General features: G+C 47.6%; 1 protein-coding gene across 6 annotated transcripts; it reads right to left on the bottom strand.

The window, feature by feature from the left end:
• Positions 1-129: 129 nt before the first annotated feature.
• Positions 130-15,284, bottom strand: CDK2AP1 (cyclin dependent kinase 2 associated protein 1). 6 transcript variants are annotated; one of them, XM_015877745.2, is made up of 4 exons: positions 15,173-15,284; positions 4,573-4,679; positions 3,657-3,783; positions 130-965 (listed from the first exon to the last, which is right to left on the bottom strand). In XM_015877745.2, exons 2-4 carry the CDS (start codon positions 4,648-4,650, stop codon positions 898-900), a joined length of 273 nt encoding a protein of 90 aa, XP_015733231.1. In that variant the 5' UTR covers positions 4,651-4,679; positions 15,173-15,284; the 3' UTR covers positions 130-897. The 6 variants fall into 6 exon arrangements, with proteins under 6 accessions (XP_015733231.1, XP_015733229.1, XP_015733230.1 ...); XM_015877743.2 differs by lacking the exon at positions 15,173-15,284 and adding an exon at positions 14,054-14,396; XM_015877744.2 differs by lacking the exon at positions 15,173-15,284 and adding an exon at positions 12,828-12,961.
• Between the last annotated feature and the right edge of the window lie 3,920 nt (positions 15,285-19,204).

Genomic DNA, 19,204 nt, shown 5'->3' with positions numbered 1-19,204 from the left:
GACCCCAAATTTGCAGACCCATTCTCTTACCTTCCTGAATTTGAGCCTCCTGCATGAAGGTTAAATCTTTGCTTTTCATACACAGAGTGTGAATCTGATCAAAGTGACTGTAGATATTCTTAATACAAATTGTTAATGAAAATAAGCTTTATTACATCAAGTAATAAATACATACAAAGATGCAAATAAGTTTTAGTAATTTATCCAGAATTTTCTTTTTTTTTGGCAAACTTAAAACTGAAATCTCCAGCCTTAATGTAGAAATTAGTTTTCCAGAACCTTGTTATTATTTAGTAGGCTTCCCTATTTGCCATATAATTCATGCACTTTAAATGGACCTCAAAGCACTAATAGTCATGCAAATGTTTATGCAAAATGAACAAAAAAGGAAAAGTAAGAGGAGGAGAAGGTTATTATTTCTAAGCAGGGTCTATGCTGTCTGGCAAATTGTGGCATAGCAGACTACTAAGTACAGCATGCTATTCTGCAGTTATTAAAACAAAAAGTCCTTACAGCTTATGTTGAACTTTGAAAGACGGACATTTTGGGGTTCAGTTGATATAGTGAAAAGGATAAAGAAAAACCAACAACATGATTGTGGCTGGATAGGAAGAGAACTGAAATATAGCCTAAGAGTGAGCATTCCTCTGCATGCAGTTCAGTTTTCATGGTTTAGAAACGTCTTAGGGAGTTTTGGTGTCTTTACAAAATGCCATCCCTCAGCAAGGTGAAAAATCCTTGTTTTGTCATTCTTCGCTATTCATTTTTAAAGGGCAAAAAAAGAAAGGTAAAACCTTCAAAATAAAGGAATTTGTCTGAGTGTTTCAAGAGTCAGAACGAGTAGGCATTACTTTTTCTTCATTAAGAGATGGAAAATCTTGTCACTGCATTTGTGGGCTAGGATCTTGCATTGCGTTCGGTCTCGGCCAAGCATTCCCGAACTAATCCTCTAGCATGAATTATGCCTGCAAAAGAATTGAACGTATTTTCAGTTATCTCACTCAGGTGACATTTGCAATGACAGTTCACTGAAAGGTTTATGTGTTTCCACCGAGTCTCCAAGGCTACCACAGTGTGACACAGAAAATAGAGAGAGCCCTCAGTGCCCTAACATCAGCCACTGCTGAAGAAGTTTGCTATCCCAGAGCAGTGTTAGGAATTGAAGATGGACCGAACAAGGAATTGGAGCATGAAGAGCTTTGTAGGGCTGCAGTGACAGGTACATTGTAATGTGCAGTGTATGCCTAATCAAAATGAGAAACCTAATAATAAATAAATAAATACATAATCTTATCAACCTGGCAGTTATGTTGGCATTGTGGGGTGAAAAATATCTGATCTTAGTTAGGGAGTCATTTTAGCAAGGCCTAAGAGCCTTAATTAATGCCTCGGAATCATTCTTCCATAAGAGGAAGCATAGAAATCTAAGCCTTAATAACACTGCCTAAACATAAGTTGCATAAGAGAAAGTTTGTAACGTTGTGTGCATAAAGGTACTAACTGGCTCAGCTCCCAGTATAAATCATCACTGCTTTATATGCTGCCATATCTGCTCTGATAGGCATTATGTGGAATTTTCCACTACGAGTCCTGCTGCCTCGAGTTCTAGCAATATGGACCTCCAGTCTTAATCCTGGAATTGAATCTAGATTCACATTCACAGAGCTGCTGAAAGAACACAGCTCAATTTCGATTTTTACGATGGGAGACAGATTTTTCTACAACTAACAAGGTTATATTTTATATCAGGAAAAGATAGGAGGTGATTTCTCTGCTCAGTCATGCTCCTTAACAAGGTGTAGAAATGACAATAAGGCAATAGAAGAGATTTAATCTCTTTTTAGATGTAATGGATTCTGTCTCTAGAAGGCTGCTAACCCAGATCACAGCAACAGCCTCTACATCCAAGGAGTAGAGACTGGGGATGTGATGGGTGCCAGGCTTCGCTCAGGGTTAAATCAATGCAGACAAGTAAAGCTGCATCCTCCTACAGCTGTGGGAGGCAGAAACGCATACTCAAAGAAGTGTATTAGATCTGGATCTGGTGGCAGGGTGCCCAGTTTATGCAGCAAAACTACCCTGAATTATGTAGAATACTGGGAATTTGGCCAATTTTAGAGGTCAATATCCTCTGTCCCAAGGAGCAGATGGAGCAGGGGACAGGGACTTTATTCAGCAGTAACCTCCACGCGGCCATGGAGGCTGCAGTCACGTGGTCACCCTCACTCACTTTTGCTCTCCCACTTGCACATGCTCCTTCAGCCACATAGCTCCTAAAACGCACAGAGGTATCTTTGTGACCAAAAGATGGCAGCAAAAAGTATTTATTGTGGATTTTTTGCATCATGTTTGAGTCGGTTACAGCGGCAGCACTGCATCTTAAGCCTACATTAGCAAACAAATCAATACTCAGTGCAAGAAGTAACAAAACAACATTTCCTCACCCAACTGATGTTCTCTGAACAGTTCCGCATCTCTCCTGCTCTCTCTCAAGTTGTCCCCATTAGCCTATTGCCATTCATGATCTATTAATACTGACTCCGACAATGCAATAAAGTGAGACTCCAGCAACATTGATTTTAGCTGGGCTAGATTCCACTTACCACTCATCAGCAGACTTTATTGCATCCTTTCCCAGAACAGCTACTAGTCATTTTATTGCATGTCGTGGCAGATATATTACTCTCCCATAATGGTTGAGCTTTAAATAAAGCTTTGTAGTCTTGGGTGAGTGTAAGGGGGATGTGCAAGGTGGTGAGATGTTCGTCTGTTACAGTAACGCTCCTGTTCAGGTTTGAGTGAGTGAGCCAAACTCAGCACAAGGACTAGGGAAAGGGAGGAAAAGGTAACTACATCTATTGGCAAAGGACAGAAATGCCAGCACATCCATTGTAGGTGGCATTCAGGGTCATTTTAGGAGCAATGGAATGTCCCACTGCTCCTTCAGAAGTATCCCTTGCACACGACAATGTCAAGCTGATGTAAGCAGCATGGCATGCAGGGGTTTCTTTTACCCTGCAAAGGGAAGGGCATTTACGTGACCTCTTTTAGCTGACTAAGCAAAGCTGAGGAGACCTCATCAGCCAGACCTAAAAGCTTCTAAGTCCCTTAGCAGCAGACTCCTAATGACATCCACTTGAAACAGGTAATGGAGTCTAAGTGGCCCAGTACCACGCAGAGGAGGAGTATGTGTTTGACATCTCACTCTCAACAACCTTCACTGACAACACCCTTCATACTTTTCCCCAGCTGTTCCCTCCACCAGCCTCAGCGCAACTTAACACAAAGTAATATTTCCTTAAGCCTTTCAGTAAGGGCTCTTGGGTCAAGGTGGTGACTTGTTTATCAGACGATGAAAACAATGTTTGGTTGTGTATTTTGGATGTCAGAGAGAAGAAATAGATAAAGGGACAAGCAAGTTGCCCAGAATCTAGCAGAATATGTCCAGCTGACCGCTACTGGCAACATTAAATACAGGAGGAGTATAGAATAAAGTATAACAGAGCTGTAGTTGCTCATTAATACACTCAGTTTAACAACAAGCTCAATGCAGCTGTCTCTATTCAAGAGAAACCATTGTTACGAAGCTGCCTACAAGTAGTCAGTACACAAAGAATACGGGATACTTTGACATATACAAGTATTTGAAACATTACCTCGTTTTAGCCTCTCCATCGCACTTTTACTCCCAGCATATGTGGGTCTGATCTCTTTTCCTAATTCTTCAATGATGGCTAGAAGTTCTGCATATTTGCTTTGCGGTACTTGACTGCTGCTGGTACCCTGTAGTTAAAAACAAAAGAATTAGAACAAACAGCACCTGGAAATTCACCAAATACCCCAGGAAGCCACTTTTTTTTGTAAATAAGTTTTCAGGTTTGCTGTATTAACATGGTTTTCTTTTTGCCTTTCATGCTACAGCTGGACACAGTGCTACGTGGAGCCAGGTAGGAGGATGCAGCTACATGACTGGAGCCTGAGATGAAACAGGCGTTAGAACAGTCCTACAAAAACAGCAAACTGAGAAGTACTTACTGAACTCTCTTTCTGTCTTTATCAGTGTTCAGATGTACATTTTGTGGAGGAGTTTGAGACAATGAGGAGCAGACAAAACAAAACTGCCCATAACAGTAGGGAAAATCCTATTAAGTGGTAAACAGATTTCACAGAAAGTTTGCCAGCCCACAGGTATGTCTGGAACACGCTTCATGAGGCTGCCAATCTTAAATCAGCAGTTCATCCAAGGAAAAACAGTTAAAGGTGTAGGACTACTACTTTTCTAACGATTTAAAAGCACGTAACAGCTCTTGCTACCAGAACATAACTCAAGACATGGTTCACTGACTTAGAAGGGAAAGGACTAACAGTTAATTAGTAACTAATCTCACTCAGCACTCAGCTTAGTCTAATTTGATCCCAAGACATGTGCAATGAATCAGTTTGCCATTTGGGTTTGATTTCAGACCTTCGTGAGAAGGAGGAAGACCTCAGATTACAGGCCACCATCCACGATACTGTGCGAGCATAGGGTCAGTGATCTGGTGAAAGAAAAAACAAGAGGCAGAGCCATACCTGTATCCCTTGTGTGTACCCTAGCGATGGGGGGCCGTAGTCATTTATAAGCTGCCTGTATTGCGCAGACGTTGCCATACTTGTGGAGGGAGAGTGAACGCTCCCAGCTGTAGAGAAAAAACAGAAAGAATATTTGTTATTATCTACAGATGGATGAGTCGGTTACACAGGGATACATTTTAGATGGCTTCCCTCTTTTCTAAAGCTGTGAACTCTCACCTTATTCTAAGCCAGCTACTGCCAGAGCCACGCTGTTTTCCTACTAATAGATAAATTAACGCTTCCCTAATGTTTGCTGTACACTTGGAAATAGCACAGCCTGCAACCTTATCAGTGCAAATTGTTCGTCTAAAAGTGAAGCAGTGTAACATGACGAGTTGTTCTGCCTAGACAAACTAAATCTTAAGGAGCCCTATTTTTGCATATATACATTCCACATAGATGAGTCTAACCCCCTGCGCTATTTTTACCTTTTCAGTGCAAGTTATCTGAAAGCAATTTTGCAACTCAAAGTGCCATCACATGGTCAATGCAAGTTATCCTCAGTACTATTTTCAGCTGATGCCAAAACTATTCATAGAGAACAGTCAGTTGAGGTCTATCAGATCTGCTGCTCATTGTATGACATCAGAGGTGAAGACTGCTAAGTATTATTACTCTTTGTGAGATACCAAATATCTTCTGCCTGTCAAACTGTGCTACGTAAGTAAGTCAAAGGCAAAAAAAAACCACATCTATTTGGATTATGGCTCAGATAAAAGAAACAGATTCTACCAATGCAATCATTGATTAACTGCTTCAGAAACAAGGAACCGAGACACTTCACTACCCCACTATGGCAAGAATTTGTCACTGAGAAATAATATCACGCTTTCTTTTGGAGGGCTTAATTCTGCTGCCTGTTTTACAACAGCTCTAAAGGATTGGTGATGAACTGCACACTCAGGGCTAAGGCAGTGTTCAACTCGGCTGCTCTTTTTCTCTCTTGCAGTTCAAAGCCCCCATACTCTCTGGTGCTGCTCTCCTTGCCTGCAGGCACACACTCAGACCTCCTGCTGCTTGAAAATCTTCCCTTTGCAGAAGTCCTCGCTGAAACTTCCCAAGTGCCCTTCATCAGAGGAAGGGATCTTAATCACCAGCTTTCATGTGAACCTAAATCAAACTGTTGATAAAAGTCACTGTGTCTCAGAGCCGTGTAAACCACGAGCTTTGTTTAGAAGTTGCAAGAGATTTCATTCCTTGTTTCTCTTCACTAAGAAACAGAAAGCCAGTAGTTACATTGTGAAAAGCTCGACTGAACACAGTGGAACAGACTCTTCCTAGGTTGGGAACTCTCTTTCCACTTCAGAATGTATCAGAAGTCATCACTGTGGTGGTGTCTTTGTTCTACAAAGAGAACGTGCCCTTCATCCTGCCCACTTAACTGGATGTGAAATCCTAACAAAGGTGATCTGAGGCGCTCACGAGGTCCATCTGTAAGAAGGAAGGTTTATCTTCGTCTTAAACTAAGCTGCTAAATTTTACAGCACTATGCTGCACATGTCTACTGCTAAGCTTTCATGTGGAGTTAATTGTCCCATCCTTCTGAAGTACAGTAAAAACAAACAGCCCCAAAATTAAAACACACCCACAGAGTACGACTCCTGCACTGCGGAGGAACACCACCACCGACAGCTGTGCTCTCAGTCAGCCCTTCCCTCTGTGCACACACAATGGCAAGGTTTCTGTACCTACAACTCAGCCAATATTTCAAACCCAGATGCCTTGAAATTTCAACACTTATCAAACATGACACGACAGCAAAAACAGCATCTTTCCTCCAGTGATTTCAAAACGCTTCAAAAACATTAATGAACCCTTTGTGCTGCAAGGTAGAAAGATTTAATTACCTCAATTAAGCAAAGACAGACTCAAGCGATTTCTGATCCCGTAGAATAAAACAAAAGATGCACCCTGTAAAGACTTGTTCCCAGGCTGCTACTGCAAGCACCACACAAACAGGACCCAGAAGCTCCAAAGTGGCTCTGAGCGAGGGCTTGGATGGCCAGGCTCAGGAATCCTGCTTTGGCTGCCCAACAGACCTACCAACAGCTCACCCCACAGCTGCAGCCCACACAGATCAGAAAACAGGACCATTTTCACCAGCATATCATTAGCTAATGATAAAATAGTGCAGATAATTAGTGATCGTTTGAGGTTATGCGAATTTAAACAACGTGTGCTTCGTTTGGATGAAATAACGCAGCAGGGTATGTTTAGAGAAAACTCCACTAGAAACATGATGGAGCAAGTTAAAGCAGCGAGGCTGGGCTGAACCATGCTTTGCACACATAAAGTGCTGCAGTGGACAGCAGCAGGACTCAGTATAGGAGTTAAACAAGCAAAGGAGAACTTTCAACAGGCAGCGATGAGGGAGAATCCAATCAGAGCTGGGATGTTGCTCCTGCCTGCAGCCAGCAGTCAGGGCCCTACCTGGTGCTGCTCCACAGCTGGGTGCTTATTGTCTGCTGTACCCACGCTATGCAGAGCTGTGCAGCAGACACTAGAGGCCATTGCTGAGTACGGCGTGCCCTGCCAAGTGACAGATCGTGGTAACCATGGTGAGTTTACCCGTTTCTTTGCAGTCTGCATCAAAAATGTAATAAGACATAATGCCATGCGCCGACCACTTTATCAGCAGCAGCAGGCCCTGAGAACAAAGGAAGGATTTGGCTTGGCCGTGGCACCAGCTCCACACACCCAGGCCAGAAGTTGTGCCAGCCAAACTCTGCTGGAGGAAAGAAAGATGAAAAATCCTGGATTTCACCTCAATTTAAGACGACGCAATCACGAAAATGAAATTAATTGCGGGGGTATTATTATCTCACGGGGTAATGGACCTTAGGCTTTCTGACCTATCACTTTGTATGTTAATCTCAAAGAGAAGCCCTGGGTCTCAGATGACTATTAGTCAATTAACCCGAAATACATCTGCATGCCTGAACATCCTGAACACCGCAGATTAAAAATAATAATAATAATAACAATTAAAAAAAATCACCAGCTACTGCTGTTACAGTTAGGAAGAAAAATTAGGCCAACGAGTCTCAGAGCCAAGACCCAGTCAAAAATTCGTTTGATGATTAGGTATTCACTAGAGAGGGAAAAAAAAGGAGGGGGGAGCTAAATTGAGGCTTGCTCTCTCATGTTAAAGTAACAATGGAGACAAGACAGTTAGGAATTGACAGAAGCAAAAAGGGAGTGTGCTCGTACTGAATTCGAGTGACACTGCATCACCTCCCAGATTGTCTTAGCGCTGGCTGCTGCATTAAGCCTAAATTAACGTACACACTTTCCTGCCTCCACTTTCCTAATTAAATGTATACAGAACCTTTTATATACTCACTTATTCTTGTGCCAACAATGTCTTTTATTTCTGTATTCACGCTGAAGACTGACAGAGGCAGGTTGTTGTTTTTTCCCCCACAAAAATACATTGAGTTTCTTGCTAATCAACGTAATTCCTTATTAATCAGGATGGGGCGTAACAATACAGCAAATAGGAATTAGATTTTTTATTAATTTTTTTTTTTTGGTCAGAATCTCTCCCTTCCAGTGACATCCTGCAAGACAAAGGATCGAGAACCAACCTTTGTTTCCCTCAGACCAGGAATCTCCCCATCAATTTCCGACAGGTTTGCAGACATCCATCCAGTTTCTTTCCTGTTTCCAAGCCTAAGCAGCAATGCCAATTTGCCAGCCTTAATTCTTAACTCTACTGCTGTTGCTTACTGGAAAGCTAACTGGAAAAGCAGCTTACAGTGCACCCTGCAAGGAAGCAGCAGGGGCAGGAATGTGTGTGCCCCCACCTGATCCACTCCCAGCAATGTCCACAGGGACACCTCTGTGGTGGCACAGCACTCAGCTGCCATCCTGCTTCCCTCTCACAGACACAGCAAAGCAAAATCAGAAACAGTTACTCACCTTGCCCAGTTACTCACATAGAACTGACTTAAGTAAAGAGCTAAGCCCACTGGATATGTGTTTCTCTAGAACTCTGCACTTTGCAAGGTCCTATAAAATGGCATATATAAGCTGCTGCCATTTCACAAACTCTTTGAACTCAAGAATATGACAGTGTATAAGAAGAGATCCCTGCAGGTATGCAGTCTGAAACGACCAGGTTGGAATATTTTAACTGAGAGGTTGCAGCTTCTCTGCCCTAAAGTGGCCAAGTTTGCATCAAAAGACATGAGAAATGTTCTGAGATGCACAGACAATGTACATTGCAAGACATTGCAAGACCAGCATAGGGTGGGAGGCAACATCCTCACCTACCGCAGCCGTCTCTGCAGTATTTGCACACAGCCCGAACCACAGTTGCAGAGTTTTGGCTGCCTATGGGATGATCTGATTCCTTATCCTTAGCCCTCTGCACAATTTGGCTTCAGCTCAACGAGAACTGCCTGCCATCCATGGGACACCACACGCATGTCTATACAAGCAGACCTACTGCACAGCCAAGCAACACACAGAGCAGTACCAAGATGCCAACCCACAGCAAAAACGCCGTCAGCCCCATTTCCCCCAACCTCCAAAGGATCTTTCATTTTTTTTAGTACGTTAAAATAATGGACCTTGTTCTCATCCACACAAAACATCCCTTATAGGACCGGCTGTGAAAGTTTTATTTTCACCCGCTATTTCCCACCTCAAACAGCCCGTGTGGCAGAAACAGACCTTTCTTTGAATAAAAACTATTTCACTTGAAAGGAAAGAAAAAATTCAGCACACACACATATAAATACGTTCTCAAGAACTAGGACATTCTTTTCCGTAACAGCCAGAGGCCTTGCTCTTTTGATCCATCACACTCAGGGCCTTTCCTCTACTACTCCCGTTCCACTTAATCTTCCCATGTGGATAACGGTCATGTTTTATATCTTCTCTTTCCACCTCCTCCCTTTCTTTCTTTCTTTCTTTCTTTTTCTTTTTCTTTTTTTAAATCAGAAAAAAACAGAAGACAGCCCCTCTGCCTCCCCACTGCTCTTCTATTCTAACTGAAGACAGGACATTTCTACATTAGCAAATTATTTGGCACAATGAGAATGGAGCAGAAGATCAAAGCCTTTGGTACGTGTACACCACATGTAGCTGGGGCGAAGGGGCAGGATTTAAGTCTGGAATTTAGTCTGATCCCTCAGACTGGGCGTCTGCATCACAAATATGGCTCAAAGCTGGCCAGCCTTTGGTCTGGACCTCTGTGTTCCCCAAAAGGATGGAGCACCAGTTGCATAACTGGAGCACGGCTTCTGGTTTACTTTTATGCAAGACGAATGAAGCTAGCACAAACCAAACCAAAACCACCCTGCAACTCAACCAGCTGGTGGGTGGGGATGACGCAGAGATGTGCTGGTTGTGAAAACCATGCCAGTCACCGCTTTGAACCTGAGAGCTCTGGTAGACAAAGCCAAAAACACCATTTTTCCTAAATGTCCTAACAAGTCCACTAAAAACTGTTCATTCTGAAACACGTTTAGCGAGTTTCTTTTCTGTTCATGACTCCATGTGGATTTCAAGTGACCAGAGAGCCTGACGTTTTCAGTTTGTTAAACTGTGGGTTTGGGAGCGGAGCATCATCCACATTACCTAAACACTTTGCTCTCTGCATTGTTTGCAATCGTATTCTTTCCAGTACTCTCACTGCAAAAAAAGCAGCCCCTCACTACAAACAATGTGAAACCTAAGCTGTCTGTAAAGGGCAACAAGCCATTTGCTCAAGCAAGTTTGCACTGCAGTCTCAATTAGAAATAAGCTTAGCAGGTTGGGCATCACATCCCAGCACTGACCAATATCGGTCTCCCTAGTTGCAAGCTGCAGCCCCAGGGAGGGAAATTCTTTCTCATTCACCTCCCAGCAAGAATGTGCAGAGTTTTCTTTTTATCACAAAGCTTCTGCAAGGTGAGGCTGACAGCCCCGCTGCTCCTCAGCATGGCAGCACTGTGCAGCTCACTGCTTGCTAACCAGGAGCTGTGGCACTGTCCCTTCTCTTGGCAGAGTCTGCTGCAATTTGCTTCTCCTGATCCTAAACACAAGTTTCTGAGCTTTATTACAGGAACTGGGTTTGTCTTGAAACGTGGTATTATTTCTTGTTGAAATTACAAAGGAATATCCAAGCTCCTTCTGCTGGCTTCTGGACCTTTAGAACGCTGCTCTTGAACCTGTGCCTGAACAAAACTGGTGGATATGCACAGCAGAGCCAGGTAACGCCCTAGAACAGAGAAAACCATATAACCACAGAATTGCAGAATGGTTTGGGTTGAAAGAGCCTGCAAAGCTCACCTAGTTGCAGACCATCAGACCTTTACCTCCCACCAGGCTGCCCCCAGCCCCATCCAGCCCAGCCTGGAGCCCCTCCAGCATGCTGACCACACCACGCAGCTTTGGGTCACTGGCAAATGTGAGGAGCACCCAGTCACAATGTGCACATCACCAGGGATGTTAAAGCAGCACCGGTCCCACTGCAGAGCCCTGAGGAGCACCCCTTGTTCCTGATCTCCACCTGGACATCCAGACAGTAACTGCAACTGAACATCAACTCATTGAACACAACTGGACATTCAGCCATTGACAGCAACTCTTTGAATGGTGACTGATGAATGTGAGCACTCAGTCAAAAGGCAAAGCACAGACCTGGTCACAGCTGGTGCAAACCCCTCTGCTTCAACTGACGTTGGTAGAGATGCTCCACTTTATGTCAGCACACTGGTTGGTCCTCTTACAGAGGAACAGACTTAAATATAAGATATAAGGCAGGTGAGGAGGAAGCAGTATTACTTTGCAAGATTCAGTACAATATGCATGAAAATAAATGAAAATATTATGTTAAAACAGGTAATGGAGGTGTCCAGGGACATAGAAGGGTCAGGTGAGGATGTGAAGGTACAGCCACAGCATCCCAGATCCCTAACAGAGCTCCTATTTACCTCCTGCACACAGAAAGTATTTGTGTGGATTAAATGGGGCTCCATCAGCGCAGAGTGTGTGGGATGCACAAAGGGATGGATAATTCAGGCAAAATGCTGCAAGACCTGGGGCAGGAGGAACAGGTATCAGATTCTGCTCTGACAACACAACCCCCTTCCCAGAGTCTGGTATAAGGTAAAGAGCGAGCAGCCCCATTTTCCATGCCCGCAGCCATCCCCAGACCTGTCCCAGCCTCACAGAGGCTTCCACCCCACACTGCCCCATCCCAATCCAGCCCCTCTCTCAGGGCTTCAGCCCAGGTTTGTGTGTCCCAAACACGCTTCCGTGCAACACAGCACAGCCACCCATCCAGCCGGGCCACTCACTGAGCAAAGAACAAATCTGATTTTGCAGTGGCCCAAAGTTGAGAGGAGTTCTCTCTGCAGCAAGGACACAGCTCCAGGAGCTGAGCCGATGCGGTTCCAACAGCCCTGCACCAAAACCCTGCACTGCAGGGCAGCAGCGTTACCTCCCAGAGGAAAATCCCTGCGAGATCCACTGCTGGCCAGAGCCTTCGGTCGGCTGAGACCACAACGCTCAGCATTCACACGGAGAGGATTCTGCAGGGCTGATCTCGGGCCAAAAGGGACAGATTTCCTGTTTTCCTCTCCTCCGCAGGACGGGGGAGGGGGTTCCTTCGCCCCAGGTTTGGAAGCAAACCTCGGGTTTCTCCTCCTGGCTGGGGGCATTCGATGTCAGCACAATAGAGAAGCAATCTCCTTCTGCTCGGAATTAAGCTCCAGAAAGGAGGGGGGCCATCTGCAGTCCTATCACTCGGAACGCGATATGTGTGACTGCAAGGACTGCTTTGTCTAACTCCCTTGGCCTTAGGCCACGGTGCTGGCAATACCACGAGCGAGAGGAAGAGCTGGTGCGTGAGGATAATGGCAGAAGGCAGGGAGGGAGGAGAGAGCCCATTTTGGATTCAGAGGAGGACATTCTTTCATTGCAAAGATTCCGGGGGTGTCGGGGGCGATCCCAACTCGGGAGAGAGGACAACTTAGAGAAGAATAGTTCCAGCATGACAGCAAACTTGCAGCTACGGGGTGGGGGGGGGGAGGAAGGAGGAGGGGGTAGGAATGATAAAACGCATGAAAAATCCCAATCTGAATCGCAGCACGAGCAGCAGAAAGCACACGGGCACAGCACCGGCGGCACAAAGTTCCCCACTCAGCCCAGCCGCCGGGCTCCGGGCCGGGTCCCCCCGCAGTGCCACTCACCCAGCCCTCCCCACCGGCGCAGAACAACACCTTTGTTCCCCTGCAATTTTATGGCTGGTGCGGAGAGAGAGAGCAAGGCACAGGTTCTCGTGGGAGCCGGCAGCGGAATGGTTTCCCTCGCCGGGCTTTGCTTTGTTTCTTTCTTTTTTTTTCCTCCCCCCTCCGGTGACACTTCTGCTTTTTGTCAGTGATCCTCAGCACATCCCGTGCTCGTGGGCGCTCCGCACCGCGCTGTGCTCAGCATTGACCCGCATTGAGTTGTCACCCGCTGTTGGGGCCGGACTGCGGCTCTCGGGGCAGCCGGGACGGAGCGCATCCTTCAATCCCACACACCGATATCCCAAGAGAACAACGCTGTATATAAAACCAGCGGGGAGGGTCTCCCTCTCTTTAAACCCAAGAGACCAAAACTTCTCAAAAATCAAATAGACTGAAACAGCAGCCCGCGGTCGGTGCCGTGCCAGCCCTGCAGCAGGGGACGGACAGGGGGAAGACTCGGTCAGAACCGACTTCTCCATTTTGGTTCCGCTCACCGAGGGCACAGATCCGACACCCCGCTTTGTTGGGGCTGCGGACGGAGCCCCCTGGGCACCATCAGGGCAGCACAGAGAGGGGGTGAATAAAAAGCCAGAAAGTTATTTCAAAGGGGAAACTTTGCAGAGAGGAAAGTTGGAAAAAGCTCCCGCAGAAGAGACCCACTGCGGAGGAACGGGGGAGACACAATAATAATAATAATAATTTTTAAAATAGATTGAAAAAAAATAAGGTTGTTTCGGAGGGATAAAGAGCGATTTGTACGCCTCCTCCGGAGCGGGGCTGGGTGACGAGGGGCCGGGGGCCGCCGCAGGGCGCTGGGACGGAGCCCCGGAGCTGCGGGGCCGCGGTGGGTCCCGGCGGATTGAGGAGAGCGCCCGGCGGCCGCGAGGAGCCGAGAGCGGCACTTGCGGCGTCCCGCCAGCAGCGGTCCTCGCTGAGGCGCCGGCGGAATATTCCTGATCCAGATCAATCAGCCGCCCCGGGGAGCCGGGCATGGAGGAAAACCGGCGGACCGAGCCCCCGGCGGCGGTGCCGGCTCCGGGGTCGGAGCGCGGGGCGCCCAGTCCCCGCCGAGGGGCGGCGCGGGGCGGGCGGGCGGCGGTAATGGCGGCTCGGAGGCGCTGCCCCGCCATCGCGGAGCGGGCAGGAGCGCAGCCCGGCAATGCCCCCAGGTGCCTCCCGCCTCCCAAACTTGTGCCCACTTCCCCCCTTGCACTTACCCGGGCCGAGGGGAGTCCCGGGGATGTGGGCGTTCAAGTTGGGTTTGTACGACATTCCCAGCGACATGGGCAGCGGGCAGGAGGAGACGCGTCCTGATGGAATTCGAGCGAAGCGTCTCCGCGTCTCCCAGACACTTTGGGTTGTTTACAGCAGGAGCGGCACCGGCAAATATGGCCGTCAGTTATATTGACACCCACAATGCAATATATCATCCATACATCATGAGGAGACGCCGATCCCGAAACTTTGGCTGTGAGGAGGCGGCCGCCCGCCCGGCGCCCCGCGCACCTCGGAGCTGAGGGGGGGAGCGGAGGGGGCGCGGCGGAGGGGGGCACGGCCGCCATCCCATCCCCTCGGCAGACAATGGAGCGCCCCTCAGGGCCCACGACGGCGGAGGAGCGGGCGGGGAGGGGCGGGGGGAGCCGGGAGGGGAGAGTGGCGTTCAACTTGGGAAAGTTTGGGAGCAACTTCGGCTCCGAATCGGTCCCTGCCACAACCCGGGCGGCGGGAGCCGCTCCTGAGGGAGAGACTGAGGAGAAACGGCTGAGGAGAAGCTGAGCGCGGCCCCGCCGCTCTGTGTGGAAAATACCTGTTGATAATTTTACTATAAACCCCCCTCCCCACACACACACACAGACACCAACACCTGATATATATATATATATCAGCCTCCCCGTTATGTGCTTTTTCTTTTCTTTTTTTTTGCTTTTTTGAACCGCTCTCCCTGCCCACCCTGAGGGGGAAGGTTAACGTGCATTGCAGCTGCTGAGGGATTAACAAATAAATACGGGTCCTGCTGATCACTGGCTCGTTTTCTGTTTACAAGCAGCTGTACAGCCTCCCCAACAAATATATGTTACCCCCTCCCATAATGTTTTGGGTAATAAAGCATTTTAGCCTGCATCTGCCACTCAGAACACATCTCCTCCATCCCCTATCGTCCTTCAGTTGATTAATTTATACCAACACAGATGTGAACAGCCCCTCCCAGGGTGTGCAGCTCCACCTGAGACCCTCACAGAGATCCCCATGGAGAGACCCCACAGAGGGATCCTGAGGAGAGAGCCCCATGGAAAGACCCCATGGAGACCCTCACCGACAGCCCACGTCTGCCTTACCAGGAGCACTCCAGGACGGGTGAGGGAGGCAACAGTTTTATTGCACGAGGCAATGTCTGCCCAATGCTATCTGCTGCTTTTAGTGCCAGTGACGGCGAGGGCAGGGAGCCCAATCCTGCTCCTTGGAAGTCAGGGTTGAATTCCTTTGAGGTGACGTGGGTTGGGGCCTGTAGCATCTCTGGTAGGGGAGGCAATGAGCATCTGCTGCAGGGGGTGGGCGGTGGGCACAAGGGGAGTTCTGAGCACAGGGAATGGAGGCAGAGCAGAGGTGATCCAGCTGCTGAGCTCTCCCTAACAACTGCAAGCAGCATCCGAAAATTAGAGTTGGTACCAGATAAAGTACACGGATTCATCACAGTGTTGTATTTTATCTCCAGTCCAAATGCATGACTGCAGCTATTGTGGTGGAGCCCAGAGTGGCACAGGCGGCTCTTACAACAACGGATCCCTGCTTTTCTCATAGTGAAGGGACCTGAGAGCCTCAGGCACGCAATTACGTGCTCAGTGACAGCATCTTCACACCGGTGCATGAGGCTTTAACTGTGGAATTCTCATTAGAGTCCTGAAAGATTGTGTAGGTAAACCCACATCCCTCGAATTTCACTGCCAGTTTTAGAACTCATTGCCTTTCTGCTGGAAGGGCAGTGAAGTCCTGCAGGAGAGCTGGGAATGCCACACTGGGATTTTCCATTGCTGTGCAGTTGTTTACAGTCACACCGAGTGAGTGCGAATGGGAGTGTTCTGAGCTTGCAGTGTTTTTCACGGCTTTGCATCACCATGAAGAACAAGATCCCCTGTGTTTCGCTTGTTTTTGTAATGACAGCTTAAAATCATATGATATTCCGAGATAGGGTTGAGGTAGAATAAGGAAACTATCCTGTAATGGTTATCCTTCCTTCAGCATCGGATACTGGCAGCTTTGGAGCAAACTGTAACATGACTTCAGATGGTCATGGCTTTTAGGGCCAGATTATTTGTCCTCTGAGTGTGAATCCAGCAGCACTGCAGTACTACACAGTCTATTCTGTGCCATTCTTTGGGCACGAGTGGCAGTGGCAGCATTAAGGAATCATTAAGGTTGGAAAAGGCCACTAAGGTCAACCAAGTGACCCAGCCCACCACCCCTCAGTGCCACATCCCTGTGGGTCCTGAACAGATCCAGGGGTGGTGACCTCCCTGAGCAGCCTGTGTCAATGCATTCCCACTCTTTTGAGAATAAATTTTCCCTAATCCATCCTCAAACACCAGACACAAACCCCTGGTAAATGACAACCTTACTGCTTGGCCTCTGGAGCCACGCAAGCTCTGGTTGACTTTGCTGTCTGCTTCTTGATTCCTGCACATACTGCCAACATTGGCTTGGGCAGGAAGTACGAATGAGATTTTCCTATCTGCCATGTGGTCTGTGGATTTACTGAAGTTATTTTGAACAAGCTGTGGCCACAAGAATAAAATTACTGGCTGTTCTTGTGCCCCAGGCTGGCAGTTCAGCAAGGTGACCACAGATTGGAGCTGCCTTAGGGGGGCTGCAAGCAGTTTGAAACTTCCTTTGCATCACAACATGGCTTGTACTGCTGAGAGCTGCGTTCTGCACATGCATGGAGTGTAACAGCTCCAGTCCCAGCAGCGTGCATGCACCAGGCTGCTTACAGCAGGCTACGGGTCTGTGTGCAGCAGACTGATGGCACAGCCCCATTTACTGACAGTAAAAGCAGCTTTTAATCACCAAGCGGCCAAGTCACAAAGAGAGAAACACAGCAGAGCCATTTTATCACACATGTGACGTTTTCAAGCCTTCTTCACGCTGAGAGGTAATTTAAAAATAAATGTTCTTATGTTTTTCAGCAGAGGAAGATGGACAGAAAGAGGTGCCATGTCTCTGCACTCCATCTGCCGAGTTGTGCTCACAAAAGCTCCTATTTATTCCAGGTACAGCTACCTCATTCTGAGCGTTAAGATCTGCAACTTTCACCCAGTCCCCTCCTCCTTTTTCTCTTTGTATTCTCTCTGTTCCCTCTCCTGCTTTGACTTTCTTACCTCTGCTCCTCCCAAGCCACTGGGACTACTCAGCAGACAGGGTTTCCGCAGTGAGTCTTCCAGCTCCTGGCTGACACCACAGAGCTTTTCCCTTCCCAAATCTCTGCTGAGTTGGATGCCGTATCCCTCCAGCAAGGTGGGGGTAGGGAATGTGCAATGCAAAGTGTGATGTTGGAGGGCAGGGTGGATTGTCAGGGTGCCTCTGTGGCAAAGCCTTGGCCTCTGCTTTAAGACAAACCCGTTTGTCCCCTTGCATCTGGAAATAAAGCTAAATAGTCATCAGCACCTGCAGCACCGCGCTGCACACACTCAGAGACCTGCAGATGGGTTGTAAACTAGACTTTCTTCTTGGATTAAGATAACAATGAGAAGAATAAAAGATGGCACAGAGGGACCCTGGGTTTTTGGTTTTTTTTTTTCCTAGTATGTCTTTGGCAAATATCACATTTGTGCATTAATTTCACAAGTTTCTGAGCTCTAATTTAATCTGCGAGTCTTCAAATGGCTCTTTTTGTGCTAAAACTCTGCTGAAAATTCAAAACAAAGTGTAAAGTCTCTGACCTGTCCGGGTTGAAAACACAGCTTTAGAATTCTTCAGTGTGGATGGATTTAACATCCTTGAGAAGAGCACGAGTGGTTGATGCCCACGGCCAGGCTCCATCCAAATCAGCCGGGCTGCAGGCTGGGAATATGCAGTAACTGCAGCAGGATTTACCCAGTCTTTGGGTGCAGACATGCAAAGCAGCTTCCTGCAGTGCCGCTTATTTTGGAGGATGCATCCCAGCATCTCCAGGGGCTCAGCACCACAGTTGACCTGAGGACGCTCAGACGTGTTCTGTGCTGCACTGTGTATGTACAGCTTGGGCTTCAGGCCGGTGTTGTGCTTTGCATTTCGGTGTCTGCAGGATGAGCCTGGCCAGCTCATAGCAGAGGAACATGCAGGCAAGTCCCACTTCATACCAGTGATTACACCACCCACATGGCCTCACCTTTATCTAAATGCTCTCATGTGAACATCCTTTCTGTTTGACAGCTGAAATGATGACCAGGGCTGTTTTCTTTCAATACAAGTCTTTCAGTAAAGTCTAATCAATGGGCTTTTTTCTCATACACAGGGTCTGCCTGGCACGCTGCACACCAGAGGATCATGACCACTGGATCCAGGTTTCCCGCATCTGAAGGGACGTAAGATAATCTCGACTATTTTCTCTTTCTTTGCAGCGTTAGCTCTAGCAAACACTATTTGAAGGTGTACTTTACAGAGCCAAGCACCTTTCTTATAGGGTCACAATGAACCGCCCCCTCCTGGCACAGACCAGCTCCTGCCCCAGGCCCCGCTCCTGGGGCCGCCTGGGACACTGGCAGTTTGTGGGCAAATTGTGCATCTTATTCTTTTGGGCTCCATTGTTACTCCCTTATCAGCTTGCTACAGCTCCTCACACTGCTGTCTCTGTTCCCTACAAACGCATCCTCCTCATGGTACAAGGTTTCCTTCCTGCTCGATTTGCTCCTGAGAGAAAGCTGACAGCCAGTGTTGTGTCCCTGTGCTGCAATCTGCTTTCTGGCTGCTCCATCCTCATGAAAACACACAAGAAACACTCAGTCCTGAGCAGAAATCCAGGTTCTCCAGTCCTACCCTGATTCCTTCCCTCCTCACACCTCCCAATACCCCTGCAGAGTCTGTATCGCTCCCACAGTGGGAAGCAGCCCCCTGAGACCCTCTGCAAAGCAGGCTGCAATGCAATGGAGCCAAGAATGCCACCACAGCAGCAAGCCAGGCCCCAGGAAATCCTCTTCCAACACCTGGCCCACATCAGCAGACAGGCTTGCTATGATTTTGGATGCAAGTTTGGACGCTCATTCCCCATTCCAGACAGACTCCATAAATCCTCCCAGACAAACTTTTTTCCCAGCCTTGCCCTGCTCCCCACTTTCAGATGGTTCCTCCCAGGCCAGATGCTGTATTATCTGGAGCCACTTTCCCTCCCAGCCTTG

Source organism: Coturnix japonica, chromosome 15 (genome assembly GCF_001577835.2).
Source record: "Coturnix japonica isolate 7356 chromosome 15, Coturnix japonica 2.1, whole genome shotgun sequence".
In the NCBI taxonomy this organism is placed as follows: Eukaryota; Metazoa; Chordata; class Aves; order Galliformes; family Phasianidae; genus Coturnix; species Coturnix japonica.
Note: the sequence above shows the minus strand (reverse complement) of the source record. Positions and strands in the feature narration are given on the sequence as shown.